This window comes from Melospiza georgiana, chromosome 10 (genome assembly GCF_028018845.1).
Source record: "Melospiza georgiana isolate bMelGeo1 chromosome 10, bMelGeo1.pri, whole genome shotgun sequence".
NCBI classification, from domain to species: Eukaryota; Metazoa; Chordata; class Aves; order Passeriformes; family Passerellidae; genus Melospiza; species Melospiza georgiana.
In genome coordinates this window covers 15,666,373-15,681,197 of record NC_080439.1, presented here as the reverse complement: position 1 = coordinate 15,681,197, position 14,825 = coordinate 15,666,373, and the positions used below count along the sequence as shown (strand labels likewise).

The 14,825-nt window shown below is 38.0% G+C and overlaps 1 protein-coding gene across 1 annotated transcript in view; it reads left to right on the top strand.

Annotated features, from left to right (window-relative positions):
- COL4A3 (collagen type IV alpha 3 chain) overlaps window positions 1–14,825 on the top strand; it is a 52,150-nt gene that overhangs the window by 17,308 nt on the left and 20,017 nt on the right. The window contains exons 8-28 of the mRNA XM_058031172.1: window positions 76–102; window positions 317–394; window positions 1,275–1,337; window positions 1,821–1,856; window positions 1,958–1,999; window positions 3,386–3,463; window positions 4,680–4,742; window positions 4,997–5,053; window positions 5,931–5,975; window positions 7,357–7,410; window positions 7,773–7,814; window positions 8,494–8,581; window positions 8,939–8,974; window positions 9,288–9,452; window positions 9,655–9,747; window positions 10,457–10,552; window positions 10,901–10,971; window positions 11,563–11,751; window positions 12,628–12,796; window positions 14,069–14,161; window positions 14,616–14,720. Coding sequence (XP_057887155.1) covers window positions 76–102; window positions 317–394; window positions 1,275–1,337; window positions 1,821–1,856; window positions 1,958–1,999; window positions 3,386–3,463; window positions 4,680–4,742; window positions 4,997–5,053; window positions 5,931–5,975; window positions 7,357–7,410; window positions 7,773–7,814; window positions 8,494–8,581; window positions 8,939–8,974; window positions 9,288–9,452; window positions 9,655–9,747; window positions 10,457–10,552; window positions 10,901–10,971; window positions 11,563–11,751; window positions 12,628–12,796; window positions 14,069–14,161; window positions 14,616–14,720 — 1,690 coding nt within the window. The remainder of the gene's footprint in view (window positions 1–75; window positions 103–316; window positions 395–1,274; window positions 1,338–1,820; window positions 1,857–1,957; window positions 2,000–3,385; window positions 3,464–4,679; window positions 4,743–4,996; window positions 5,054–5,930; window positions 5,976–7,356; window positions 7,411–7,772; window positions 7,815–8,493; window positions 8,582–8,938; window positions 8,975–9,287; window positions 9,453–9,654; window positions 9,748–10,456; window positions 10,553–10,900; window positions 10,972–11,562; window positions 11,752–12,627; window positions 12,797–14,068; window positions 14,162–14,615; window positions 14,721–14,825) is intronic.

The window sequence follows — 14,825 nt, the reverse complement described above, 5'->3', positions numbered from 1 at the left end:
GCTTAGACACTATTTAGAGTGTGTTATTTCAGCACTTATATTTTTCTGTTTCAATATGATTGTTCTTCTTCCTAGGGAGTTGCTGGTATCAAAGGAGAGAAGGTCAGTTTTTTTGCAAGATATTACATGAAATATTTATTGGTTATCAACAATTTCTGTGTATCTTTTTTAATAGTAGAACTGTCTATAGTAGACAGTTTGAATAATTATGCATTTCTGATATTGCTTATTTCCCTACAAACTGTATTAGAAGATTTGTTGCACTACAGAGTTCTGCAGCATAACTTTTCATGTTTCTTTTTATCTATTTGTCCAGGGGTACCCTGCAGAGGGATATAGCCAAGAGTATGGTGCAAAAGGTGATCCTGGATTACCAGGAATGCCTGGTCTCCAGGTAACTCAAAATACTGGGTGCTGAGATAGATATGTATAAAAATACACAGTTATATGTATAAACACTTTCTATATAACATCAGTATATATTAAAATTGTTTGGTATTTTACATTACTTAAGTGTATTATTTACTTAATATAGATACAGTGTTTTCTACAATTGTGTCACTGATTTCTAAACCAAAATCAGTCAGTTGGCAGGCCAGTCAGATTGCAGAAAAACAGTACTTCAGGTAGGGAGAAAAACTGGTCACAGATCTATGAGTTTACCCCTACACATATAGAACAGAATAGTTCAGCTGGAAGGGACCTATAATGGCCATCAAGTCCAAGTGCTAAAATTCCCAAAGTTAAGACTGAACTGGATAGACCAGCTCAACTTCTAGAGTACTAACAAAGGAAAGAGTGGTCCATATTTCAAGAAGGAACATTTTCAGGGGAAGGCAGGGCTGACATTTCTTCTGACTATTGGAATAAACAAAGATCATTAAATTGAAATAAATGTTTTTGTTTTCTATTTTCCATTTATTTGAAAAAAACTTTAAAGTATAGGATTTATTGCATAGAATATTTGAAGGATTGAAGGCTTATTAGAGGCATTAATAGGACCATATGGATTATGAGTCTGCATTTCTCGGACTCACTTACATCCTCACTTGAGTAGTTTAGTTTTAGAACAGATGTTTTCTCGTGTTTCAAAACACATGCCAAATAATGAAGCAGTGTGGAAGAATTACACTTCTGTGTTTCCCTGAGACAGGAGAAGGAAATTCAGAAGCAGACCTGCTCCTCTGTTTCTCATTCACTTCATTGAATTTGGTGTTGTATTTTACTCATAATCTTGCCAGGATATTTATTCCTGTTTCTTTTTTAATATGCAGGGTGCCCAGGGTGCTCAAGGATTTCCTGGGGAGCTTGGACCACAGGGCCCTCCAGGACCTTTAGTATGAATTTGTTTCACTTGTTACTTTTACCTTTGATTTCCCCTAAGCCTGTGGAATTACACAGATACAAATACTTGATTCTCTCAGACTTATTTGAGATCTAGACAGGTGTATGTAAAAACTGTATTTTTCTGCACACATCTGATTTTTTCAGTTTCTTTTGATTACTTTTATGCATGATAATTCCTATAGTTTCAGAAGCATACCTTGTCCATGTAGGCATAAATTTTAATTTTCAAATAACTGTCTATTAATTCACTTTAAACACTAATATGCATAACATTGAGAGATGCATATGTTTGCAACTATACTGTATAAACAATGTGTCACCCACTGACAATGGCTTGCAGTTGTAAAGGTGGAGGAAAGTAAAAATGGGATGTAAGTTCTGTGGAAGTTGGATACTTCAAAACTCCTATATCAGAGACTTACAAGATTGTAAGTTTTTTAGCTGAGGAATTTTTGTGTGTGTGTGTTTTGTAGGGCATGCCAGGAAAACCAGGACCTCCTGGACCTAAGGTAGTCTCAAATTGGTAAAAAAATGAAAACTTCTGTTATGTGTAACCCATGTTTAAGTGTTTATAAAATTTAATAAAATAACATTTGGGAATTCTTTTCAGGGTCTTATGGGACTGAAAGTAATAGGAGCCAAAGGAAGGAAGGTAATTTCATAAGAAGCTTAAACATTTTATAAGTTTTGTTTCTGTTTTCTGCATTTTCTGATTTGCTATGGTGAAATGTTTGTGGAAGTAAGTCCTGTAAAATGCAAATTTTCAGTATGCATGTGGGAGTTTTTTGTTGAAAAATGGAAACATGGCCATGTTCTCTAAGGTCAAAATCTTTTCACATAAGAGCCAATGAGATAAACATCTAGACAGAAGATTAGACACTGAAGAGAAGCCAGTAATTAATATTAATTGGCACAGAGCATTAAATAAATATATGTACTTTGTGTAGTGTTCCTAAATGCTTATCTAAGCAGATAAACAGTGGTAAATATGTAGCATTTGTAGTCTCACAACTTCTGTCCAATGTGTTTTCAGTGTCAGCCCTTGTGATACTAGCAAAACCCCCAGGTTTTGAATAAAAATTGGATAACTTGTCTTTCATGTACTTACTTTGTATTCCATGTAACTGACATTAAGCCAGGAATTACTACAAATGCCCACATTGTCTCTCAGCACCCAGCCTGCAGCTGCAGGACTACTGCAGTTAATCTGAATGTTCTTGCAAGAGATTAGGACATCTCACAATTATGCTGACTGACCTGCACGGATTCAGTTTTAACATTGTAATCAACATCAGCAATGTGCTGGGAGATTCCCTGGGGGAAAAAAAAAAAGCCTGTAAACCTGGTTATTCATTAGTAGTAGCTCAGGTGGCCATGGAACGTCTTGCTTCATTATGAAGGAGTGACACATTCTTTGCTGTTCTGCTGCAAATTCATGCAAAAGCATTCCTGGCTTAAAATCACTGAAAATTGTGGATATTGTTTTGATGAGGTCCACAGGAAAGATCATGCTGAGGACTTTCCCAGTTCTCAAAGATTCTTAATTAGAAGGTGCACTTCACTATTTAGGTTTTCAGTGAAGGACACATGAAAGCTTCTTTTGTCTGTTAGCACCATGATTCTGTAATCTCCCTGAAACACTCAGACTGCAGTTTGGGGGATGTCACCAAAGACAGTTCATGTAATTTACTGATTGACATAGAGACAAATATTGTAGTCAAGGAGATATTTTTGCTTGATTCAAAATAGTTTTGTACCAAATGAATAGGATTAAAAATTTAAATTGTTTCCAGAAACTTTAACAGATACCAGCATATTCATTTCTGTATTATGAAAATGTCCTCTAGGGGAAGGTTAAATCTTCTACATGACTTTTTTTAACTGGAATTTAAATGGCAAACAAAGGTAAGTGTTAATTGAATTACTGGCTGAGTGTAATGACAGAAGAATTTTCATTATATCAAAAGTAAGTAGTAGTAATTTGAAATAACAAAAACACACTGCTTGTAATTTACTCTATTTTTCTTTTTCTTTCAAGGGTGACACTGGGTTAACTGGACCCCCTGGGCCCCCAGGAACTGTTATTGTGACGTTAACTGGACCAGACAACATGACGGTAGTGAATTTGTTAAACGTTACATTCAGATAAGCCATCTGACTAGGCTCTACTTTGAGAGGACATTTTCATCTTTGCTGCTCTGATAACATTTCCTTTTACCCATCCTAACATTTTTCAGACTTGTTTAGTTAGATTCTAAGCTCAGAGTGTCTGTGTGGAGCCAGCTCAGCTGAGCCTGTGTGCTCATGTACACATCTGCACGTGCCAGTGAAATGCTTCTTGCTTACCAGTACCCCACCTGCTGGGAATCTGAGTACATTCTGAAGAGTAAATCACTTCTGCTTCACCAAATCCACATGGATGTTCTGAACGGCTATCAAAGTCACAGCTGTGTTGATCTCTGGGCCTTGGCACTGAGAATGTCAGGCTCAGAGCTACCAGAGTTTCACAAAAGCTTACAGTGTGTTCATGTACATTTTGTAGTTTTTCTCATTATTTTTACTGCAACCTGAGTGACCATGGAAAGTGTTGGAAAGACAATAAATATGGAAGGAAATAGTTTGATTCAGCTTTAAGTATTGCTTTGTGAATTAAAATTTTTGCATTGTAGCCTTGTATAGAAATTAAACAACAGTAGCTGACAGAATTGTAGGTATTCACATATTAACAGGACAAGTCTTCTATGTGTTCTTGATTCCATTTTTCTTATGGAATTTGCATCTGATCTATGGAGTCAGCCAAAGTCCCTCTCCATTATATGCTGAAATAAAAGTGAGTTTTATATTTGGCACATGAGTCTAATGAGGTAATAATTGAACAATGAAATTTGGCTTTACAGTGACTTTAGATGTGGCCCAGTGGTGCTACACTGTAGTATAATCTAATCTTGCACACACAGAGACAAGGATGCTGTAGGTAGCCACTACAATTGTGTCTGGAAGTAACTCTGGCTCCAGTGAAGCAACCAAGGTTTATTTGGGGCTGTTTCTTGTTGCCATTTGTGGGGATATTTACTGCAGTCCTTTTGCATGCAATCACAGGTAGGTTTTTTCTCTAGCTCTATTCTGAAATGTGCAGAAACAGTTTCTTTTTCAAATATTGCAGACTTAGGAGCACTGATACGAAGTTTCTGCTTATTTTTTGAGTAGAACCATCTCTGCTCAAAGAATCTTGCTGGTGACTAGAAGGATTTCCTATTTGTAGAACCAGACTGAAATGGTAAACATGGAAAAATCCAAGACACCACAGTAAGCTCTTCTTTTCTGTGTAATAGGACTTGAAAGGAGAAAAAGGAGAAAAAGGATCAAGAGGACTCCCAGGACCAATGGGGTTTACAGTAAGTGAACAAAAGTAAATCCCTTAAATCCAGATGTTCAGGCAGCATCACCTAGTAAATGCTACTCTTTACAGCCCAGTATTTACACTAATTATTTCCACCTCTAGTGACAAGAATAGAACTAATGAATAGAATAAAATACCTAATTATAGCGTTCCAACTTTTTTTTAAAGATAAAAAATTATAAAACAAATATTTAACTTAGAAAATGTGAATTTCAGAACATGAGTATCCTCAGTGTAGTTTTGTTCCAGGGGCCAGTTGGTGATTCCCAAAGTGAAAAGGGTGACCGAGGAGAACCAGGAGCACAGGTGTGTGCAAACATTGAATACATTTCTGCTAGTCCTTTGTGAAAAACAGTTTTGAACTCCTGTTGCTGTCCAGTTTTTGTCTTGCTGCTACTCAGAGCAAATTTGCTTAGATTCAAAAGCTCTTTCCTGCAGTAAACTAGACAAGAGCTGGAAGTCAAGTGACTGTACTTACATGAGTACTTGGACTAAAGGTCACTTAATTGTGATTATGCTTCTTTTTTTTTTTTTTTGGTATAAAGGTTCTGCTGTTAAAACTTAGTAAAAGAGTGCTTTGCTAGACATGTAGTGGCTCTGTAGTGCAAAGGTATAAGTAGAAGAGAAAACACCATGTTTACTTAAGGCAGCAGACTTAAACTAGTATGTTCAACCATAAGCTGTGTGGAGATATGAAGGAAGTTGCCCAAGAGTTACTTCATTAACAGCCTAGGATATGAAAAAATATTTATTTAAAAATTCATATTAAATACAACTTACCTGATTATGTCTTTTTTTGGAAGATAATTAAAGGAAAGCTATTACCTTAATTCAAATGCGTTTCAAACTTTCAGATAAAATCTGCTCTATTGTTTTATCATTTGTCTTGTTTCTGCAAGAACCTGATTTTGCACCAAGCTTTCTGCACTTGCCTGGCACTTTGTACTGCTGGAGTCTGGCACAAGTAATCCTTCACAGGAGAAGCAGTGTCAGTGGAATATCTTACTACCTGTTTTGTAGAGTTTTATGAACTTTAGTTAAGATCAATGAATACTTTAAAATAACCTTAATGGCTTTTTACAGATTGCACAGTTTACAGTTATGTGCACAGCATTGAGTTGCTATGCTCTTTGAATATAATATCTTCACTTTAAATTGTTTATTTTATATTTTTCCTTTGTAGGGGAAGCCTGGAAAAGAAGGTGCTCCAGGTCCACCTGGCTTACCGGTAATGAAGGATGTTTTCTAAATGTTTTCTAAGTGATGGTCATCTGTTTATGACAATTCTGTCTTCTTGTCACAGCTTTTCTCTCATTGTGGAATGTGTTTCAAAATGTTGATTTGCATACACTGAAACATCTCCTTCATGCAGTTGACCTTGGAGCACACCATGTCCTCACAAATTTATGTGCATGAGAAAGAGGCTCTGTTCATAGATGTCATTGCTTCTATGTCAAATAAAAGACCTGTTGCTTGCTGCTGACTGTCTAAAGAGTTTGAGACTCCAAGTTAAGCAAAATTCTAATGAGGTTTTTCTGCTTAGTCACATTGAAATTTTTGCAAAAGAGTTATACCTTCCCTTTAACTTAAATTGAGAAGAGAAATGAATAGTTTTTAATCACTAAGATCAAAAACATTGTTTTAAAAAGAAAAGTCATTGTCAGGGTCATGGCTGTCTTGGCCTGGAACAAGATGCCTGATAGCTATTAGACTGTAATTTTGTCAACATATAGTTCTTAAAGTATGCCATTTTAGAAGCAAAATAGTCTAATTTGTGTACTTATTTAAAACTTGGAATTGTTCAAATGTGTTTGAAATACTGTATTCAATTGGTTAAGTATCAGTTCTTTTTACTTCAGCTCTACTTTCACAACATCATAAGAGTTGCAGTGACCTTATAAATATCTTACCAAAATTCTTACTGCCAGAATAGTCCATTGCACATGTATCTTACTATAACATCACCTTTGTCATGCTAAAATGACCTTCACAGGCAGTCTAAACACATTCCTGTCTGACAAAGAACATGGATGACAGACCACAAAGCTCTACTGCCTCAGCTAACAAAAAGTAAATTTTGTCATTGCTCTTTTCCCATTTCAGCTTTATTCACTAGTAGTTCATTCAACTGCATGAGTCTCCAAGGGGTCCCTCTCCCTTGCCTGTATTCATTGCAGAGAGCCTTAGCCTGCACTGTTGTGCCTCCTGGTGCTGCTGATACCTCTTGAGATCAGCACCATCCTGCAGACTGAGTGAGTTCTGGGGGAGGGTGTAGAATGGGAGAGTCTTGCATTGTGCTCAGTTTCTCCCCTTCAGAAATAATTTGCAGAGGGAGAACAGATCAGAGACTCCTACACTTGTGCCATGCAGAGCACCTCCCTTGAGATTGTTATTAATAAATGCAAGTTTGGATGGGACACTTGCAGCTTTTCCTACAGACATGGAGCTACACCTCAGACTGGGTCTTTCACTGCAGTTTCTTCTCTCGAGCAAGTTGCATCACCATGAAAGATTAAAGCCTTACATTTTAGATCTTACTGTTGTCAGTGCTAAAAGATTATAAAATTATAAGATTATATCCTTATAAAATTTTGTACTATCACCTGCAGGGACAAAAGGGTGAACAGGGCAAGCCAGGACTGGCTGGAAGGCAAGGAGCTAAGGTATTGTCCAATTGTTCTGTTATTGCTTTTGAGGATGAGGTTAAGATATGTTTGGAGATTATTATTTATTGATTATTTATTGCTGTGTATATAATATGTCTCACTTGGCCTAAGAGATGACAAATAAGAGTATCATGGAATAGGGAATGGAGCAGCTGCAACAAAACCATGTGTTTGAACTGGTGTCCATCTATGTCCTGTAGGTTTTGGTGTATGCAGCTGAATAGTTTTGTAAGGAACAGACTGGTCAGGAACAGTTGTTTTTCTTGAAAGTTTTGAGCAATGTACTGAAGTAACAGCGGATAAATGTGATTCCATATATTGTTTTTAATTAAAAAACCTATCTCTGTTCTCTGACAAAGGGGATGAAAGGAAACCCTGGTCCACCTGGAGCTTGTGGTCGAGTAAGTATAAATTACCTTCGTATATAATTTTTCTAAACCCTTATAATAAGAATAATCCAAATTGTTTGCATGAGGCAATAATGGATGTCCTGTGAGGCCTTCTCAAAGTACTGATTCTCACACAGACGAGATCTTTCCTGGAGTTGCATACAATGTCTGTGCCTTGTCAGACCTCACCTGAATCCAGCAATTTTGGCAGGAGATTGGACTGTCAAAGAACAGCTACAAAAACTCACAGGAGTTAATATTTAAATCAATTTCTAATCACTTCCAGAACAGGAGGCCTTAATTTTAAAATCCTAAGGACACTTTTTCAAGAAAGCAAGTTGGTATGAGTACTATTTCCTTGTCTAGTCATGCTGTCTCCCTACTGGCTTTCCTAAAGGCCCCATGTGCACCCAATAGAAACCTTCTGCCTAAATTGTTCAGAAGAAACAGCTTTGTAAAAAGCTTTGTAAAAAGTGTTTGTGATATTGACAGAGTACTAAAAAAACCACTACTGTTAATAACAATTTTGATTTTGTTTCTGGTTGCTTGTAGTTAGTAAGATCTTGTGGTGTCAGAACATCAAAATTACGAATGAGATCAAAACATTGCTTTAATCAAGTGTTCAGTGTGAGATACTGTGCTTCTCTTTAATTCCTGCAACTCTTTCTTTTCTTACCACCTTTCTCCTGAGACGGAGTATTACGATTATGTGGTTGGTGAAAAGGGGGATGAGGGACCCCCTGGACCTCCAGGACCAAAAGGTCAACGTGGCATGCCTGGTGAGTGGGATATCAAAATTACAATCCTCTAGTAAATACAGTCCACTCAAAGAGCTTATTGCAGACTTCATTTTCAGCAACCTTCTGGCTTTACAGGAATATTCCTAGACTCACATGTAATTGCTGAATTGAAATGCATCCTGAGACTGATTTTTAGCATTATTTACCCTTAAAAATAATTGCCAGTATGCAATAGTTGCATGAGTGGTAGATGCCTACTCAGGCAAAACCAGATTCTTATTTTAATTTCTAAGCTTAAAATGTAGAAGATTAAAGTTTGTATTCAATGCTATTGAACAGTGTCTTTATAGAGTATAGAGTGGTTTAACTCAAGTTTTTAATACCTTGCTTTTGCAGGGCCACAGGGTCCTCCTGGAGCTGCTGGTAGACCAGGTATTTGCAATAATAAAATACTGTTCTTCCTGTCTGTTACACTGAATCAGCTTTGTCAAATATTAATTTCAGGTGACTTAAAAAATATCTCTAAGTGCTAAAAAATTGTCACTAAAGAGCTTTGGTGGGTCAAGTACTCAGGTAAAGATAATTTTTAAATGTTTGTAGATTCTCACTTTGATTAATATATTTCAAGATAAAAAATATTTGTGAGATGAACTTGGTGTGTTTGTCTGTCATTCTATAGAGTAATTAGCTTTAAAATGCCATTTCTTCTTTAACTCTGCCTTTTTTATTTTTTCCCTTTGGTTAGGTGTGTCAAGACCTGGTATGAGAGGCCCCCCAGGATTCCCTGGGCCAAAAGGAACAAAAGGAGAGAGAGGACAAATTGGCTTGTGTATTGTAGGCCCTCCAGGACTGCCTGGTATTACTGGCAGGCCTGGTTCTGTTGGATTGCCAGGTCCTCCAGGAGAACCAGGTACTTCTAGTTGCAGATGGTTTGGATTTTTCCAGGTAGCTCTCTCTTTTAAATGAATTGCTGAATATCTCAAGTTGGAAGGGACCCATAGGGATCAGAATACTGTTTCCAGCTCATCCCTGCAACTTTTTTCTCCCTTAACAAGTAGAGAATTGTCTGAATAATCTGTGATGTAATGGTGGAATACTCATTTCATTAACAGGTAGAGTAACATTTGGAACTGGCCTGCCAGGACTTCCTGGAGAGCCAGGGTGTACAGGACCTCCAGGACTTCCAGGAGATACTGGCATGAGAGGTCAGTTTCAGATAACTTCACTCAGAAGTAGAAGTAGGTACAATCTAGTGATCCTCATGGATTCTCATTAGATTTTTTAAAATTTAATTTACCTTTTAAAAAATTTGCTGACTTCAGAGTTTTAAGAACATTGATTAGGGTGAGATGTCTTCCTCCCCTTACATCAACTGAAAGAGCAGTGATGTGCCAGTGCTGCACAGTTGTACAGAACTGTCTTCACTGGAACAAGTAGTTACTACAGACTGGTAGAACTTTGTACTCTGTTATGTTCTTGCTGACATTTCATCTCTGCAAGATGCTGCAACTTCACCCACTGAGCTGCTGAATCTCTTTGCCCTTTGCTTGTCATGAGAATGACCCTGTGTTGCAGGGCTCTGTTACTTGGAAGCATATGTCCCTTACATACTCTTAGAATCTGGCTTATCAGTAAAATGACTGTATCCAAATTGTTTGCTAAAACTTGACTTGAAAAAAATCAAGAAATTTAAACCAAATGTTTCTGTCCCTTCAATTAATTGCAGTCAGTTCTGATTGACTTTCCGACCACAGGTAATTTAGTACTATGTTAGAAGTGATCTTCCAACAAAATTAAGGCCATGATTCTACCACTCCTGGCCAAAAAGTGTTAGCTATAACAAAGTAAGTAGCACAGTAGTTAACCTTGAAAATGACTTGCTGTGGAGCAACTAATGATTTGTTTTCATTCTAGGTGATGCTGCTGGTGTGTGTACTGATTGTAGCTACATTCCGGGAATGCCTGGTATTCCTGGTTCTGCTGGACCTCGTGGTCAGGATGGCATGCCTGGTAAATTATCTTGTTCCTAACAGGACAGTAGGAGTGCAAATGATTTTAGTTTTAGCATGAGAATCAGGTGTGGGCATGTCTGCAGCCTGCAGTCCTTGAACTAGCCCTGAGGTGGTGGTGAGTGTGAGAGCCTGGGGCAGCTCGCTCTGCTGACATCAGCACAAGCCCTGAAAGATTGGAACTCACAGTGCTGATGGGCTTTAGGTGCAGCCTGAAGCTAGCTCAGTCTATGATGAGTTGTCAGTGTAACAACAGGAACATTGAATAGTGGGTGCATTTACTGGAGCTTGTCAAAATCCATGTCCTTGTTTTCATTTTTCTTTACAAAATATACTGATTCTTTTGCAGGTAGAGAAGGAACAACAGGTCCAAAAGGTTCTCCAGGTTCTCCAGGAACACCAGGGCTTCCAGGGGCTCAAGTAAGACTGGTTGTTCAAATTAACATTCATTAATATTTGTTGTGGTGGTTGCTGTACAGATGCAGAATGAGTCTGCTAACAGGCTTTGCAGGCTCTTTGAACCCCTCAGAGTTCATGAGCCCAAGATCACTTGAGCCCAGTGTGCTTTCAGCTGGGATAGTGTACCCACTTTGTAACCTGGGGGGTGGAGAAGGGAGAGAGGGAAGTTAACTATGAGCAGGGCCAACTATGGCATTTAGTATCCCTGGGGAAATATTCCAGTGTGGAAGAGAAATCTCTCGTGAGGGCAGCACTAAAGTCCTTCTTTTTGTGCCGTGGTTTTACTCATTCAATTATGCTACATTATTCCTGTTTGTAGTAGCATAAATGAAATGGTAGTCTTGTCAAAAGAAGTAAAAGCAGGAGAAAAAGAAAAGACAAAACCCCCCAAAACCCTATTCATTGAAGTATGCTATTACAGAGAATGAAAATTAGAATTGGGAGAACCCCTCTGAGGTATTTAATTCTAAAAAAAAAAAAAACAAAACAAAAAAACTTGGAAACAAATGTCATACATCTAGCACTGAAATTCTTTTGATAACTCCATCCTAGGGGCCTCCAGGTTTCAGAGGAGATCAAGGCCGTAAAGGATCAAAAGGTGAACCAAGATATGTACATCCAGAAGGGCCAAAAGGTGAGCAAGGAGATCCAGGAGCCAGGGGAGAAAAAGGAAGAAGAGGTTCAAGTGGATTTCTGGGAAGACCTGGCTCTAAAGGATCCAAAGGTTCTAAAGGTGAAGAGGTGGGTATGCACTTTTTGCAATTAATATGGAACTCATGGAAACCTAAGTCTGTATTTTATTTTCTACAACAATCTATTTAATCCATGCAGATATTCCATCTGAATATCCCCTACCCAACTGAGGGTACTGTCCTCAACTCTAACAACCAATATGCATGAAAGAATGAGAGGAAATATTCTGATGTAATAGCAGAGAAAGATGAGACCAGTATAAGTACAAATTGCTGAAAAACCTCAGCAGTCTAGTGAGATTTTAGTTTGGATATTGATACTTGAGCATTTTTTTGGATTTCAATGATGGATAAAATCTTTTTAGAAAGCATTTTCCTGACTAATTATAATGCTTTATTGAATTATTATTCAAGTACTTCCTGTTCAGTCTTCATGGATTAATCTTCAGTGAGAACTGACCATAAAACTAGAATTGTTAGGAAAGAGCTCAGCAGAAAAAACTCTAATAATTATTGTTGTGTTATGTTGGCTGAGAAACTGTTAACGTGATTCTGATATAAATGTCTCTAAACATGAATCCACAGAATTCTAGGAGAATCAGAGCTGATGTGGGTTTGGATTTTTGCTAAATGTGTTTTAAAACAGAAGAAAAGTGTACAGTGAAACAACACAGTGATTGGAAAAAAGTCACGCAATTGTATTTATTTGTAGTATTTCACTCTTAATAGCCATCTCTTTGTAACCATTGATATTCAAATTTATATTCATTTAATCACAAGTAAATCAGAGGAAATTTTTTTCTGAAATTATCAGAGTGGCACTGTTAGTAAAATAATACAAGATTATAGTCAGAGAAATGGGAATTTTGTTAAGAAAGCTGGTGTGGAGAGCAAGTAATTCTTGGTATACATGTCTAACCATTAGGGATTGGCTGGATCAAAAGGAGATAGAGGACTACCTGGATTGCCTGGTGGAATTGGGCTTCCTGGAGAAATGGGGCTTCCTGGACTGGCAGGTTATGGACCACAAGGAGTTAGAGGTTTTAAAGGCTCTAAAGGAATACCTGGGCCACCTGGATTACCTGGAGAAGCAGGTTAGTAACTTTGCTATTTTACTGCATTTTACCTATGTTAGGGAGAACTAGATTAAAATTGGAGAGATAGATTGAAATCAAAGACATAATTTACTAATTTTGGAACACAAAAGGCATGCCAACACACCTATTTTACTGCATTTTACCTATGTTAAGGAGAACGTGATTAAAACTGGAGAGATAGATGGAAATAAAAGAAATAATTTACTAATTTGGGAACACAGATACAAAAACCTAGAGCTCCAGACACGGCAGCTAAAAAAGACGTGCCAAGGGGAGAAAAGACCAGCCACAGCATGGCTCCCTCCCCATTTCAATTGCCACCAGCCTCACCCCCATCCGCCTTTTACTCCCTTTCCTAGGATTATGCCTAGAGTTAGCATTCCCAAAACCACAAAGCCCAGAGCTCCAGGCAACTGCAGCTGTGAAAGGCATCCCAAGGGGAACACAAAACTGCCAAGACATGGCTTGCTCCACAGCTTCTTCCTTGGAACCAGCCCTCTCTCAAGGCTGCTTTGAATGTGAATTATGGGAAAACCACTCCTTGCCATGGGACTTCTAGAACATTGTCCCCACTTCGAGTTCCACCGAAGACCGTAGAAAAGTCTTGGGATGATAAGATAATTTAGGTTTGAAGGACTTTGTGCAGTCTGAACTTCTTCATCTCAGCACAGGGACAGCTCTGAGATCAGACCAATTTACTGAAGGAATTATCCAGTTGGTCCTTGAAAACCTCAAAGGGCAGAGACAGCACACTATCTCTAGGCAATGTGTTCTAGGGCTTGGCTGACCTCTCTGTGGAAACAACAACTAATCAAGTATCCAGCCAGTTGTGACCATTAGTGTAATCTAAGTCAGCAGGTTAAATGCAAAGGGCATAATAATTTTTGAGTGCTGCAAACATACCAGTGGAAGAACTCAGCTGAGTGGCTGAGTTTGCTTAAAGATCATGCCCATTGAGCCTTTATGTCATGGAATTGAAGATTTAAGTACTTGTCAGTTGTATCATTTTCCTGGTGGCTTTTTGCTTCTTTTTCTGCATCTCCCCTAGACTACAGGAGGGCTGAGTGGAAGACTGCAAGTGTCAATAAAATGATTTTACTTAATGAAGTCAGGATGTGAAGGCTTTTCAAAAATCTGTTGGAGTTTCAGAAATATGGCAACTGTAGATGACTACATTTTTAGCCAAGTAGATGGATCACTCATATTTTTAAATGCTTGGGGCTACCAAACTATATGCATTTGTAATAATTTATAATGTATTTGCTGAAGGTCTGAAAGGAGAGACCAGTAGGGCAACTCCATTACCTGCAGTGCCAGGACCTCAGGGACCACATGGTTTACCCGGACCCCCAGGAGTGCCTGGTGAGTGCAGCACTACATCAGTGAAACAGTTAAAATCAGAGATTGGTTAACTGTAAGGCATCTTTGCTTGGGTTTTGTAGAACAATAGTCCTTAAAACTGTCCTGAACAGCACAGGAAGTTTTATGGTAGTTTGTTTTTGTACTTGCTTCTGTTTCAAGCTTCACCCCTATAAAGTGTTTTTGGAACCTTTCAAGAAGTGGGAGATTCATGTCTGCATGTAGATGTCTCTAGGAGTCTGGAATTTGGCCAGATTGTGTAAAAACTTAGACTCATAAATGCTTTGACACTGTGAATGCAATTAGCACTTTAACTGTAAAAACCTGCAGTGTTTAAATTCTAATATAATCTACAGCTGTGTTCTTATTAATAATGGTAAATTATAACACACATAATCTTACAAGTTGATGCTCTGTGGTAAAGATAATTCACAGTTTATTTATTTTCTTTGGGCAGGTAGGGTTGGAGCAAGAGGTCAGCCAGGTGATCCAGGACATTCAGGGCCAACAGGTGACACAGGCTTTCCAGGGCTTGGGTTTCCTGGAAACCCAGGTCCAAAAGGTAAAATACTCTTTTTGATCTTAGAAAAAGGCTAAAACCAAAAGTAAAAAATTAAGTACACCTTAAAATAATTAGCAAGTTAAAAAAGAAAATCAATGAACAAAC